This window comes from Dryobates pubescens, chromosome 35, assembly GCF_014839835.1.
Source record: "Dryobates pubescens isolate bDryPub1 chromosome 35, bDryPub1.pri, whole genome shotgun sequence".
In the NCBI taxonomy this organism is placed as follows: Eukaryota; Metazoa; Chordata; class Aves; order Piciformes; family Picidae; genus Dryobates; species Dryobates pubescens.
This window is the reverse complement of record NC_071646.1, coordinates 2,232,673-2,245,500: the sequence shown is the minus strand read 5'-3', so window position 1 is coordinate 2,245,500 and position 12,828 is coordinate 2,232,673. Positions and strand designations below refer to the sequence as shown.

The following is a 12,828-nucleotide window of genomic DNA, read 5'->3' as shown; positions in this document are numbered from 1 at the left end:
CTTGGTGTCTCTTTTAGAAGAGGACTTCCATGTTCAGCCCCTGTGCAGGTCAGAGCTCTGAAGCTCTGGTTCTTGGTGCAGCTCTGTACAGGACCATAGCAAAGGATCCCACCCCTGGGCAGGTGTGTGAGGCATGGCCTCAGGGTCACAGCCCAGCTTCCCTGCTCTGCTTCTTGCCCCTCAGCTTTGCCTGCTGTTCAGTTCAGCCATGGCTCAGGTGCCTCCTCTGCTGCTGCTCCTGCATGCTGGAAGGACTCCTGCAGTCTGCAGCAGCCTAATGAGAGGAAACCTGTTCTGCTGCATGGCTGAGGTGGTTGGAGATGATCCTCCTGAAGGCTGTCAGCATCCAGAGCTCTTTAGTTTTCCCATTGGGATAGAAGTCACTGCAGAGAGCTGAGTGTCCTGCTTGGCCTGATTGCCTCCTTTGACTTCTGTGTGTCTGCCACAAATCAATCCTTGTCCTCTCCTCCTGGCTTTCTGTCCCAGGCAGGCCAAGCATCTCTGCTCAGCTGGGGAGTGGTGTGATGTGGTACTGGGAATGTTGGCCTTCATCCCAGAATCCCAGACTGGTGGGGGTTGGTTGGAAGGGACCTTCACTCCAACCCCCCTGCTCCAGCAGGGCACCCACAGCAGGAGGACAACAGCCAGGGGGGGTTGGAAGCTCTCCAGACAAGGAGACTCCACAACCTGTCTGGGCAGCCTGCTCCAGGGCTCTGCCACCCTCACACCAGAGAAGTTTCTCCTCATGTTCAAGTGGAAAACAAGGTCTAAGGCCAGGTTGGGAGATCTCTTTGTCACTGTGGACAGTGCTGGAACCAGCTGAGCTCTGCAAAGCTCTGCCCAAGTGTGGACAGTCAGCAGTGACTTGCTAGGAGCAGTTCCCCAGAAAACAGAGCTCATGGTCCAGGCCAAGACCAAAGTTAGTCTGGGACTGGGCACTGTCCCAGCCCAGAGATCTGGCTGGAGAGCTCTGAAGGTGAGCATGGGGGCAAGGCCAGGATTAGTGAGTGGGAAACCAGTTATGGAAAGCCATGGGAGCAGATGGATCCAAACCAAAGAGCAGCTGGGCTCTTGCCTGCTCAAGGACCTCTCTGAAGCTGCAGGAGAATCCTTCCCTGCTTTGGTGGATGCTTGCTGAGTCCTCCTCCTGCTGAGCTGTTGGTAGTGCTGAGGCAGAGCTGGATCCTTGCCCTGCCAGGCTGCTCCCTCCCAGCCCCCCCAAGAGCACTTCTGAGCTGCTTTTCACCTCCTCCCTTGCTGCCACCAGGCTTGCTGTCCCCTTCTCCACCTTTGCACAGGTGCTTTGTGGCAGCAGCTCTGGGATCTCCTCTCCACCCTCCTGCCAGCTTCTCCCAGACCTCATTTGGCCAAAGCTCTGCTCAGAAATCAAGCCCCAACCCTTCACACCCTGCTGTGCTGAGGTCTCAGCCTGGGGACTTGTGGAGCATCCTCTGCTGCTCATCTGATTTCTCTGCCTGAAGCTGAGGACCAGCTGCAGGACTTCCTCCCATCAGCCCTTCACCTTTTCTAGGCAGAGCTGAGAAACTCTGCAGGCCTGTTAGGTGTCCCATCAGCCCCCCAGGACCAGATTCCCCAGAGGAAGAATCTTCTCACTTGTGAGCTGCTCGTGAAGGGAGCCTGAGAGCTGCCACTCTGCTGCTGGGCTCCTGGTCTGCAGACATCTCTTAGGAGGCCTGAGGGGAGTGTGTGGGGATTAGGTCAGGGAAGGATTTCACTTCAACCTGAAGAGTAGGGATGGTCCCAAGCCTTTCCCACCAGCCCCACTCCGCTGCATGCTGACCATCCAGCTGCCTGCAAGTGCAAACCAGATCCTGGTTTACTCTTTCTATCAAAGGAGCAAAACAACAAGGAGGAAAAAAAAGGCCAAGAGAGACTGTCTTTAATTATTTATAGTTCCTGTCACAGGCCAGATGTCAACTGAACTGATAAATTATATTTGGGTAAATAAAGAGGACATTTATTTAGGTGGGCTGTGCTGTCTCCTTCCTCCCCCTCCCTGCTTGGGCCAAGGTCTCCCCTCCCCTCTTGCATCTCGCTTGGGGTTGTGTTCTGGGCTTTGGGAAGGGTGGGGGAATGAGAGTTAAGGAACTCAAACACAGTGACACAGCGCTGGGGTGGCTTGGGCTGAGCCTTGGCTGGAGCCAGGGAGCTGCTTGGAGGCTCCAGCAGGAGCACCCCAGGTGTTTGCTCTGGGCTGGGTGCAGCAGCCCTGCCCTGCCCTGCCCGAGGTGGCCTCTTGGCCTGTGACTCCTGGGGAAGGTATGCAGGCTTCGAGGGGCATGCTAAGCCCCTGAATGCGCAGGATTAGCGCTTGGCAGAGGGGCTCCCACCCTCCCCAGCTGTGGGCTTGGCCGTTGTGGGCTGCTTCCCCGCAGGGCTGTGCCTCTTGGCCGCTTTCCCAGCGAGGATCTTTGTCAGAGAGTCCTAAAACACAGCCCCAGCAGCGGCAGGGACTGGGGAGCAGCCACCGAGGCTTTGCCGGCTCCAGCCTCTCCTCTGGCCCCGGGCCATGCTACCTGGAGTGCCAGGGCGTTCCCCATTGAAGAGCAGGGCCTTGAGGCACAGGGTGCAGCCTTTGGTATCTTGGTCTCCGGGGGGCTGGGGGGTGGAGGGCTGTGCTTTCCTGTTCTGAGGGGGGAGCTCCTGAACACGTGGGAGAGGCAGAGACGTCTTGGCATGAGCTTAGAGCTTAAGCCCTTGCAGAAATCCCAGCAGGGGTGGGGAATTGCTTGAAAACACTTGCTGTATATCTCTCTATATCTGCATGCACCTGGGGTGATGGTGGAGGTCCTCCTTGTTTGCTGGTTGCAAAGGGGCTGAGTCGGGGGGTGCAGGGCTCTGGGGGTGATGAGGCAGGGTCTGGGGGTGCAGAGGTTCATGGAGCAGGGTCTGAGGCTGCAGAGGCCAGGGTGTGGGCTTGTAGGGTGCATGGAGCTTGAGTCAGGGGTACAGAGGATGGGCCTAGGGGTGCATGGATCTGAGGTTGCAGGGGACTGTGGGGCTGGGTCCAGGGGTGCATGGAGATGATAGGACTGGATGCAGATGTGCTAAGGGCAGGGTGTGAGGAAGGAGGGGTGCATGGGGCGGGCCTGGGGATGCATGGGGCTGGCTACAGGCGTGCTGAGGGCAGGGTCTGAGGATGGAGGGGTGTATGGGGCGGGCCTGGGGATGCATGGGGCTGGCTACAGGCGTGCTGAGGGCAGGCTGTGAGGGTGGAAGGGATGCATGGGGCTGGCTACAGGCGTGCTGAGGGCAGGCTGTGAGGGTGGAAGGGATGCATGGGATGGGCTACAGGCGTGCTGAGGGCAGGCTGTGAGGGTGGAAGGGATGCATGGGGCTGGCTACAGGCGTGCTGAGGGCAGGCTGTGAGGGTGGAAGGGATGCATGGGGTGGGCTACAGGCGTGCTGAGGGCAGGCTGTGAGGGTGGAAGGGATGCATGGGATGGGCTACAGGCGTGCTGAGGGCAGGCTGTGAGGGTGGAAGGGATGCATGGGATGGGCTACAGGCGTGCTGAGGGCAGGCTGTGAGGGTGGAAGGGATGCATGGGATGGGCTACAGGCGTGCTGAGGGCAGGCTGTGAGGGTGGAAGGGATGCATGGGATGGGCTACAGGCGTGCTGAGGGCAGGCTGTGAGGGTGGAAGGGTGCAGGGGCTGGAGCCAGCGGTGCAGAAGGCAGGATCTGAGGGCGCAGGGGTGCACGGAGCAGGCAGCAGCCGCTCCCTAGGCCGTGAACTACAGGTCCCGGCAGCCCCGCTGCGGGCGGCGGTTCCGCCGCTGCCTCCACCTGACCCTCACATGACCGCGGCGGGGCCGGGACCGGGAGCGGAGCCGGGGCCGCGGCCGGGATGGGGCAGCGCGATCGGATGTTCAAGGTGCTGGTGGTGGGAGATGCCACGGTGGGGAAGACGTCGCTGGTGCAGCGGTACGCCAACGACAGCTTCAACCGGCACTACAAGTCCACGGTGGGAGGTGAGCGGCGGCGGCGGCGGCGGGGAGGGACGCCCCGGGGCGGGGCAGGAATGCCGGAGCCCCCTCCCCACCGGCGGCCAGGATTAGCTCCGAGTCCCAGCGAGCACGGCATCCCGGATTTCTCCCTCTCCCGGGAAGTCCGGAGGGGCAGCACTGCTCCGGTTTGCAAACCGAGCGGTGCCCGGCCCGGCCCGGGCCGGTCTGGGGCTTCTCTGCTCCGCTGAAGGCCACCGAGGTCCTGGCTCAGCTCCAGCTGCTGCTGGGCTTTATTCCTACTGCGTTTGTTACTTTTGCATTTATTAGTGCTGCATTTATTACCATTGCATTGGAGGTGGTTATTATTATTATTATTATTATTATTATTATTATTATTATTATTATTATTATTATTATTATTATTATTATTATTTCTCTTGCATTTGGGTTTATTTTGCTATTATTATTGCATTTATTACTCCTGCATTCAGCTTTATTGGATTTATTACTCTTGCACTTGTTACTCTTGCAGCTGTTATTATTAAGCATCTCCCTTGCTCTCAGGCTCTGGTGGGAAACTCTGCTTTCCTTCCTTCTCTTCTTCCTTCCTGCTTTCCTTCCTTCCTTCCTTCCTTCCTTCTTTCCTTCCTTCCTTCCTTCTTTCCTTCCTTCCTTCCTTCTTTCCTTCCCTCCTTCCTTCTTTCCTTCCCTCCTTCCTTCTTTCCTTCCCTCCTTCCTTCTTTCCTTCCCTCCTTCTTTCCTTCCTTCTTTCCTTCCCTCCTTCTTTCCTTCCTTCCCTCCTTCTTTCCTTCCTTCCCTCCTTCTTTCCTTCCTTCCCTCCTTCTTTCCTTCCTTCCCTCCTTCTTTCCTTCCTTCCTTCTTTCCTTCCCTCCTTCTTTCCTTCCTTCCCTCCTTCTTTCCTTCCTTCCTTCTTTCCTTCCTTCCTTCTTTCCTTCCCTCCTTCTTTCCTTCCTTCCCTCCTTCTTTCCTTCCTTCCTTCCTTCCTTCTTTCCTTCCTTCCTTCCCTCCTTCTTTCCTTCCTTCCTTCCTTCCTTCCTTCCTTCTTGCCTGCCTTCCTTTCTTCCCTTCCTTCCTCCCTCCCCATCTCCTTTAAGTCTGGAGAAGAGGAGGCTGAGGGATTACCTCCTTGCTCTCTGCAGCTCCCTGCAAGGATCCTCTGTCAGGTTGTATCAGGTGACAGAACGAGAGGAAATGGCCTGAAGTTGTGCCAGGGGAGGGTTGGGTTGGAGATGAGGAGCAATTTCTTCGCTGCAAGAGTGGTCAGGGGATTGGGAGAGGCTGCCCAGGGAGGTGGTGGAGTTGCCCATCCCTGGGGGTGCTCCAGAGAGGTGTGGCCATGGCTCCTGGGGCCGTGGCTTCGTGGCCACGGTGGGGTTGGGTTGCTGGTTGGACTCTTTGAGGTCTTTTCCAACCAAAACCATTGGCTGACTGCTGCTTGTCTGATGACATGTGGTGTGCCTGGGGGTGCAGGCAGTGGGGTGGGCAGTGTGTGGCACCCCTGGGTTGAACACTTACCCTGCTCCTTTCTGTGGTGCAGGAGAGGGGGCAGTGCTTGCCCACCCCCCTGCACTGTGCTTGGTTGTGCCGGGGCTGGGCCGGGACAAGCTGCCCTGGCTGGGAAAGCAGCTGCTGGGTTGGCCTGGGCTGGGACCCGGTGAGAGGCTGTGCAGGAACGAGCCTGGTGGTGCAGAATGGTCCTGAGCAGGGTTCCTTTGTTTTCCGGGGGGGGCTCTCCAGTGGACTTTGCTCTGAAGGTGGTGCAGTGGTCGGAGTCGGAGACAGTTCGGCTTCAGCTCTGGGACATTGCAGGTATGTGCTCATGAGCCAGCAAGCTCAGGGCAGCAATTCCAAGCTCCCAGTGGCTTTTCCCTTCTCCTTGTCCCTTTCCCATTTCCTTTTCCCCTTTCCCTTTCTTCTTTTACCTTTCCCCTTTCCCTTTTTCCCTTGTTCCTTTCCCTTTTCCCCATTTCTTTCTCCCTTCTCCTTCTCCTCCTGTGTGCTGGGTTGAAATTTCCCCTCCCCCCAGCAATAAAACTACCACATCCTGGCTCATTCACAGCTGGACACACAGCATCTCAGCTCTGAGTCTTCTGCTCAACCCTCATTTTCTGGGAGGAACCACAGGAATGCTGAGCCCTGCCCGGAGCAGCTCCACTGCCCCCACGCTGCTCCGGCTGCTGGGGTCAGGGTTGGGATCTGGCTGCTCAGTGACCTGTGTGAGCAGAGCCAGCAGATCCCCCAGGAGCAGCCACAGCAAGAATCAGAGAATCACAGAAGGGGTTGGGTTGGAAGGGACCTTAAAGCTCATCCAGTTCCAACCCCCCTGCCGTGGGCAGGGACACCTCCCACCAGCCCCAGCTTGCTCAAGGCCTCATCCAGCCTGGTCTGAAACACTTCCAGGGATGAGGCTTCCACAGCCTCTCTGGGCAACCTGTTCCAGTGTCTCTCTCCACCCTCATAGCAAAGAACTTCTTCCTAGTATCCAATCTAAACCTATTCTGCTCTAGTTTCAAACTGTTTCCCCTTGCCCTACCACCACAGAGGAGCCTGCTGGGTGCCCCCCAGGTGGTGGGGCAGGGGCAGGAGTGGGGCACGCTCTGGTGGGTGGTGTTACATGGGCTGGAGCTGCAGGGAACTGTGGTTCCTGAGTTCCCCCAGCAGCAGAAGACCAAGGCCAGGCCAGTGCTGGAGTGCCTCTAAAATGGCAGCTCTGGATCTGGAGGGGTGAGGACAGGGCTGTGGTTTCCTCTGGTCTCACTGCTCAGACTTGTGTGGCTGGAATCCTGACAAAGAAAAGAGGAAGGAGAAGTTTGCAGCAGGAGGGTTGCAGCAAGAACCTGATTTCAGTTTCAGCCCCCAAAGGGCTTTCTAAGATTTGGAAAGCAGAGGGCTGGTGCTGGTGCCCTTGTCATGATGCACACCCCCAGAGCCCCTCAGGGGGCTGCTCACATGGCTTGAGGTGGCTCTAAGGGCTCAGCTCTTGATGGCTTCAGAGCCAACCCCCCCCTGAGGACCAGCTGTGAGGCTGTGTGGGACCTACAGTGACACCTCCTTGGTGTCAGAAGTGGTGGTTGCTGCCCTGCCCCTGCCCCATGTGGTGCATGTGAGGACTCTGGGATGTGCCCTCCACACAAGTGCGACCCAACCATGCAGCAGCCTGGTGGAGTCACCCTCTGGCTGCAGTTTTGGTAGGACAGGCAGGCTGCAAGGTGTAAGCAGGAAGCCTGCAGGAGCTGTGCTGCTTTCTGCTTGGCATCATTTCTCCCCAGAGAGCCTGGTCTGCCACGTTGTGCCATGCTGGGGCTGGTGGCATGGTCCTGCTGGAGCTGGTAGTGGCCAGGAGCCTGCTGCTGGTGGAGATTGTGTGCAGGAGGGGACACAGTGAATGGGGAGATTGAAATAGTTACCCCAGGAGTAAAGCAAGGATTGGACAAGTGTGCCAGGGGAAGGTTTAGAGTGGAGGTGGCAGTGAGGTGGATCTTGGTCTGTTTTCCCTCATAGTGAATGATAGGACCAGAGGAAATGGCCTCCAGTTGTACCTGGGGAGGTTTAGGGTGGACATCAGGAACAATTTCCTTGCTGCAAGAGTGGTCAGGGCTTGGCACAGGCTGCCCAGGGAGGTGGTGGAGTCCCCAGCCCTGGAGGGGCTCAAGAAAGCTGTGGCCATGGCCCTCTGGGATGTGGTTTAGTGGCCATGGTGGTGCTGGGTTGATGGTTGGACTCAGTGAGCTTAGAGGCCTCTTCCAGCTGAGCCAATTCCATGACTGAGGTTCTGAGTGTCTGGCTCAGCATTCAGTTTGTTCCAGTCCTGCTGCTGCCTTGGCTGAGCTCCCCCAGGCAGGACACCTCTCCGTGCCCTTATTGCCTCATCAGTCAAGTGGAGGTCGTTGGGGCCAGGGCTGCACCATGAGAGATGTGTGATTTGTGTGAGCAGCTCTCAAAATGCTCACTCTGGGGGAGGGGTTGGGGAATAACTTTGTCTTTGCTGTTGATCCTGAAGGCCAGGAACGCTTCACCTCCATGACTCGACTCTACTACAGGGAGGCAGCTGCCTGCATCATCATGTTTGATGTCACCAACGTCAGCACCTTCAGCAACAGCCAGAAGTGGAAGCAGGACTTGGACAGCAAGCTCCTGCTGCCAGATGGCAACCCTGTGCCTTGCCTGCTGCTGGCAAACAAAGTGAGCAGCTCCAGATGTGCTCTGTGGGGGGTGGGGGGGAAGGGCAAAGTGGATGGAGAGCCCCTGTTAGCCCCAGGCCTTGCCCAGGGCTTGTCCCATAGCCTGTGGCCTGTTCAAGCCTTTCCTTAAGTCTCTTTCTCTAGCAAGGGCTCTCCTCTGTAGTTAGGACAGTGGTAGGACTGCATGCATGGACAGAATGAGAGAGTCAGAGGGTTGTTTGGGTTGGGAAAGACCTTTGAGATAGAACCACAGCACTGCTGAGGTTGGAGATCATCAGGTGCAGCCACTGGCCCAGAGCTGACAACCCTACCACTGCTACATCCCTCAGCACCACATCCCCCCAGCTTTTAAACACCTCTGGGGATGGTGACTCCTCCACCTCCCTGGGCAGCCTCTGCCACTGCTTGGCAACCCTTTCTGGGAACAAACTGTCCCTGATGTCCGACCTGCAGCTCTGCTGGTGCAACCTGAGTCCATTTCACCGTGTCCTGTCACTTGGTGCATGTGAGAAGAGACCAATCCCCACCTCACCCCAGCCTCCCTTCAAGGAGTTGTAGAGGGCAATGAGGTTGCCCCTCAGCCTCCTTTCTGAAGACTAAGCAGCCCCAGTTCCCTCAGCTGCTCCTCACTGGACTTGTGTTCCAGGTCCTTCACCAGCTTGGTGGCTCTTCTTGGGACAGGCTCCAGCACTTCAATGCCCTTCTTGCAGTGAGGAGCCCCAGGCCAAGCCCAGCTGAGTCCAGCTGTTGGCACTAAGGAGATGTTTGACAGCTGCTCTGTCCTTGGGTGCAATCCCTTGTGCAGGGCTGTTGGAGCTTGAGCTCTGCAGCTCCTGGGTTTGAAAGCCTGGAGCTGGAGCTCTGCAGCTCCTGGGTTTGAAAGCCTGGAGCTGGAGCTCTGCAGCTCCTGGGTTTGAAAGCCTGGAGCTGGAGCTCTGCAGCTCCTGGGTTTGAAAGCCTGGAGCTGGAGCTCTGCAGCTCCTGGGTTTTCAAGCTTTGCTTTGCCTATTTTTGGTCTGTAACTTGCAGTAGCCAGGGGAGGTTGTGTGGCACACTGCTGGTGCTTTCTGTTCCAGCTGCCAGAGGGATGTCTTCTGGCTGCAGCAGCAAGTTCCACCCTGTAGAGTGGTTGTTGCCACTTCATCATTTATTTTCCTTTCATTTAACAACCTCCTTTGTGTTCCTCGTGTGCCAGCCTTGGCTCAGCAGCCCTTTCCAGGTACAGTTTGAGACTTGCCTGGCTTGAGAGAGCCTAAAACTGGAGATGACTCAAAAGCATGATGGGTGGGCAGGAGAGTGCTGGGTTTCCTTCTCCTTTGCTGCTGCTTTAGGGCAGCAGTTTTGCCTGCAGCAGGGGGCTCAGTGTGGCTGTCCCCACTGAGAGAAGCTGTTGCAGGGTAGGGTTTCTCACTGCCTCTTCTTAACATCCCTTTGGGATCAGCGTGGCTGCATCTGGGACACCTCAGCAGTACCTCAGCTCCTTGCTCCCTAGAGGCTGGGCAGATTTTGCATGAGGGACAAAGCTTCCTTGTCCCATGCTGGATGAACCTCCATTCCCTGCATGCTTGGCTGAGGTGTGTCAGTATCTCAGGGGAGATAAATGCTGCTTGCAACATCCCATTAAGAACCTTGCCCTGAGAGCTCTCTACTAGGTTGCAGTCTGGGGGATGTGAAGGGCTGAGCCTGCTGCCATCATGCAGGCTGGGGGGGGGGGTGTGGGGTAGCTCCCCTCCCAGCTTAAAAATTAAAAGGCTAAACTTAACCTGGCCTGGCTCTTGCTTTGCAGTGTGACCTTTCCCCCTGGGCAGTGACAAGGGAAGAAGTGGATCGGTTCAGCAAAGAGAATGGCTTTTCTGGTTGGGTGGAGACATCTGTCAAGGAAAACAAGAACATTAATGAGTCCATGAGGTAGGCACAAGGCTGGGGATGCACAGAGTCATGGATTGCAGCAGGCTGGAAGGGATCCCCAAAGCTCAGCTCATCCAAGCCCCTCGCAGAGAGCAGGGACCCCTCCGACTGGAGCAGGTCGCTCAGAGCCACAGCAAATTTGGCCTTGGCTGTCTCCAGGCATGGAGCCACAACCACACGTCCCAGAGTCTCACCACCCTCACTGTGCAGAACTTCCTCCTGATGGCCAACCTGAATCTCCCTTGCTCCAGTTGCAAACCATTGTCTCTCACCCTGTCACTGCTTGCCCCTGGGAACAGTCCCTCCCCAGCCTTCCTGGGGGAGTCCTTTCAGCTCGCTGAAAGGCTGCTCTGAGGTCTCCCTGGAGCCTTCTCATCTCCAGGTGCTGGGGTTTTGTTTTTCATGAGCAACCAAAAACCCCAAACCAACTCACCTGTCTTTGTCTCCTAGAGTCCTGATTGAAAAGATGATGTCCTCATCCACTGGGGATGGAAGTTCCACTGCCACTGGGAGTGGGGATTATATTAACATCAAGGAGACAGCCCCACCAGGCTGGGCTTGCTGTTAGATGCACTGACTGCACCATCTGCCTGGGCTCCAGCACCAATCTCTCATGGTTTTTTTGCCCCCCTCAACTGGCTGTCACTGGTTTTGGAGTTGGTTTTCACTTTGGCCACCGCCACGAACTGTCCTCTGCTTCCTGCCCCTTTGTTCTCAGCAGAGCACTGATTGCTCCAGTGGCTTGGGAGTGAGGAGTGGGGAGGAGGGAGCAGGCTCCTCGTTCTCCTGGTGTGGCAGCAGCTGGCAGCTCTGCCAGCAGTGCTGCAGCACAGGCCCTGGCCAAGCACATGGCTTGGGTGAATGACTTTGGAGCATTTTTGAGCACTTCATCCTCTGACATGGATGTCAAAGGAATATTTTTGATGGCTTTTTTGCACCTTTTATTTCCCCCCCACCATGACTTGCACCCTCCCTACACAAAGGCACCCAAGTGTCCTTCAGGTCCAAAGTGTCCTTCAGGTCCATGGTGACCTGTGGCTCCAGCTGTGCCTGTGGCTTCCCAGCGTGGGATTACAGCAAACCTTTTACTTCCTGCTCTGGATCTGCCTTTGGTTATGTGTCCTGCAGGGACCAACACATCTCATCACTGCCACTGACTGTCCTTCAGGTGTGAAGCTGCTGCAGCTCAGCCCTTCCTTCATGCCCAGACTGTGGTGCTCAGCAGCACAGCCCTCTGGCTTTTCCCCAGCTCCTTTCTGCTCATTCCTTCTTCCTGCCCCTCTGTCCAGCACAGAATCACAGAATGCATCAGGCTGGAAGGGACCCTCAAAGCTCCTCTTGTCCAGCAGACAGCAGGGACATCTCCAACTGGATCAGGTTGCTCAGGGCCCACTGAAATTTAACCTTGAGTGTCTCCAAGGATGGGGCCTCAACCACATCCCTGGGCAGCCTGTTGCAGGATTTCACCACTCCCACTGGAGAGAATTTTCTCCTGGTGTCCAACCTAAATCTCCCCTGCTCCAGTTTCAAACCATTGCCTCTCATCCTATCCCCACAGCCCCTCCTGAACAGTCCCTCCCCAGCCTTCCTGGAGGTGCCCTTCAGATATTGAAATGCAGCTTTAAGGTCTCCCTGGAGCTTTCTCTTCTCCAGGCTGAACAGCTCCAAGCCCCTCAGCCTCTCCAGCCCTTCATGGCCTCCTCTGGACCTGCTCCAACCATTTCCTGTCCTTCTTGTCTTGGGGGCCTCAGAGCTGGACAATCCTGCATATTCTCTTCTGCTGCTGCTTTATTAGGGCACCAAGAGCTGAATGAGGAACTGGTTGTAAACTCCTTTGTATGCCACAAGAAGCCCTTTTCACTTGGGGAACAGCTCTGCATCCTCCCATCTCAATTGGCAATTGCTGACCAATTGCCCTCCCACAATTGTGCTGGAGGGCTGAGGGGGTTTGGTGGCAGGGATGGTGCAGGAAAGGCAGCTCTCTGAAAGCCCACCTGCTGGGTTTAGTGCAGTGAGGGGGAAGCAAAGGAGAAGGCTTCACAGGACAAAAGGGGATGAAGGGAATTGCTCCCCACTTGCCTCTTGCTGTCTGCTTGCTCTGCCATTGCCCCAGGTAGTCAGCTTTAGGACCAGTTCTTGCCCATAACAACAAAACATGGGTGACACCAGACTAGAGAGTTGCTAGTCTGGAGGGTTGGAGTTCTGCAGCCTGGTAGGCACCTTCTGGCAGCATGTTCAGCTACAGCTGGACAAGTGGTCTTCACAGAATCAGCACAGAATGCTTGAGGTTGGAAGGAGCCTCAGAGATCATCTCCTCCAACCTCCCCACCATGGGCAGGGACACCTCTCAGCTACACTCAGCTGCTCAAGGTCTCATTCAACCTGGCCTTAAACACCCCCAGGCAGGAGGCAGCCACAGCCTCGCTGGGCAGCCTGTGCCAGAGCCTCACCACCCTCCTAGTGATGAACTTCTTCCTCAGCTCCACTCTAACCCTGCTCTCCCTCAGCTCCAAACCATTTCATCTTGCCCTGTCTCTAGACACCCTCAGGAGAAGTCTCTCTGCAGCCCTCCTGCAGGATCCCTTCAGCTATTGGAAGGCAGCTCTGACGTCCCCCTGGATCCTTCTCCAGGCTGAACACCCCCAGCTCCCTCAGGCTCTCCTCACAGCCCTTAGATCATCTTTGTGGCTTCCCCTGGGCTCTCCCCAGCAGCTCTGTGTCCTTATGCTGGGGACACCAGACTTGGAGAC

At 56.6% G+C, this 12,828-nt stretch overlaps 1 protein-coding gene across 2 annotated transcripts; it reads left to right on the top strand.

Moving 5' to 3' along the window:
* Window positions 1-3,846: 3,846 nt before the first annotated feature.
* Window positions 3,847-11,762, top strand: RAB29 (RAB29, member RAS oncogene family). 2 transcript variants are annotated; one of them, XM_054176510.1, is made up of 5 exons: window positions 3,847-3,992; window positions 5,727-5,798; window positions 7,990-8,171; window positions 9,957-10,078; window positions 10,529-11,762. In XM_054176510.1, exons 1-5 carry the CDS (start codon window positions 3,869-3,871, stop codon window positions 10,644-10,646), a joined length of 618 nt encoding a protein of 205 aa, XP_054032485.1. In that variant the 5' UTR covers window positions 3,847-3,868; the 3' UTR covers window positions 10,647-11,762. The 2 variants fall into 2 exon arrangements, with proteins under 2 accessions (XP_054032485.1, XP_054032486.1); XM_054176511.1 differs by lacking the exon at window positions 5,727-5,798.
* The last annotated feature ends 1,066 nt before the right edge of the window (window positions 11,763-12,828 follow it).

What these genes read in the sequence shown, in the direction of transcription:
- RAB29 (XM_054176510.1), top strand. Translation starts at nt 3,869, where the DNA reads ATGGGGCAGCGCGATCGGATGTTCAAGGTGCTGGTGGTGGGAGATGCC. An exon ending in CTACAAGTCCACGGTGGGAG is followed by an intron (nt 3,993 to 5,726) that starts GTGAGCGGCGGC and finishes GGGGCTCTCCAG; the next exon opens with TGGACTTTGCTCTGAAGGTG. An exon ending in TCAGCTCTGGGACATTGCAG is followed by an intron (nt 5,799 to 7,989) that starts GTATGTGCTCAT and finishes TTGATCCTGAAG; the next exon opens with GCCAGGAACGCTTCACCTCC.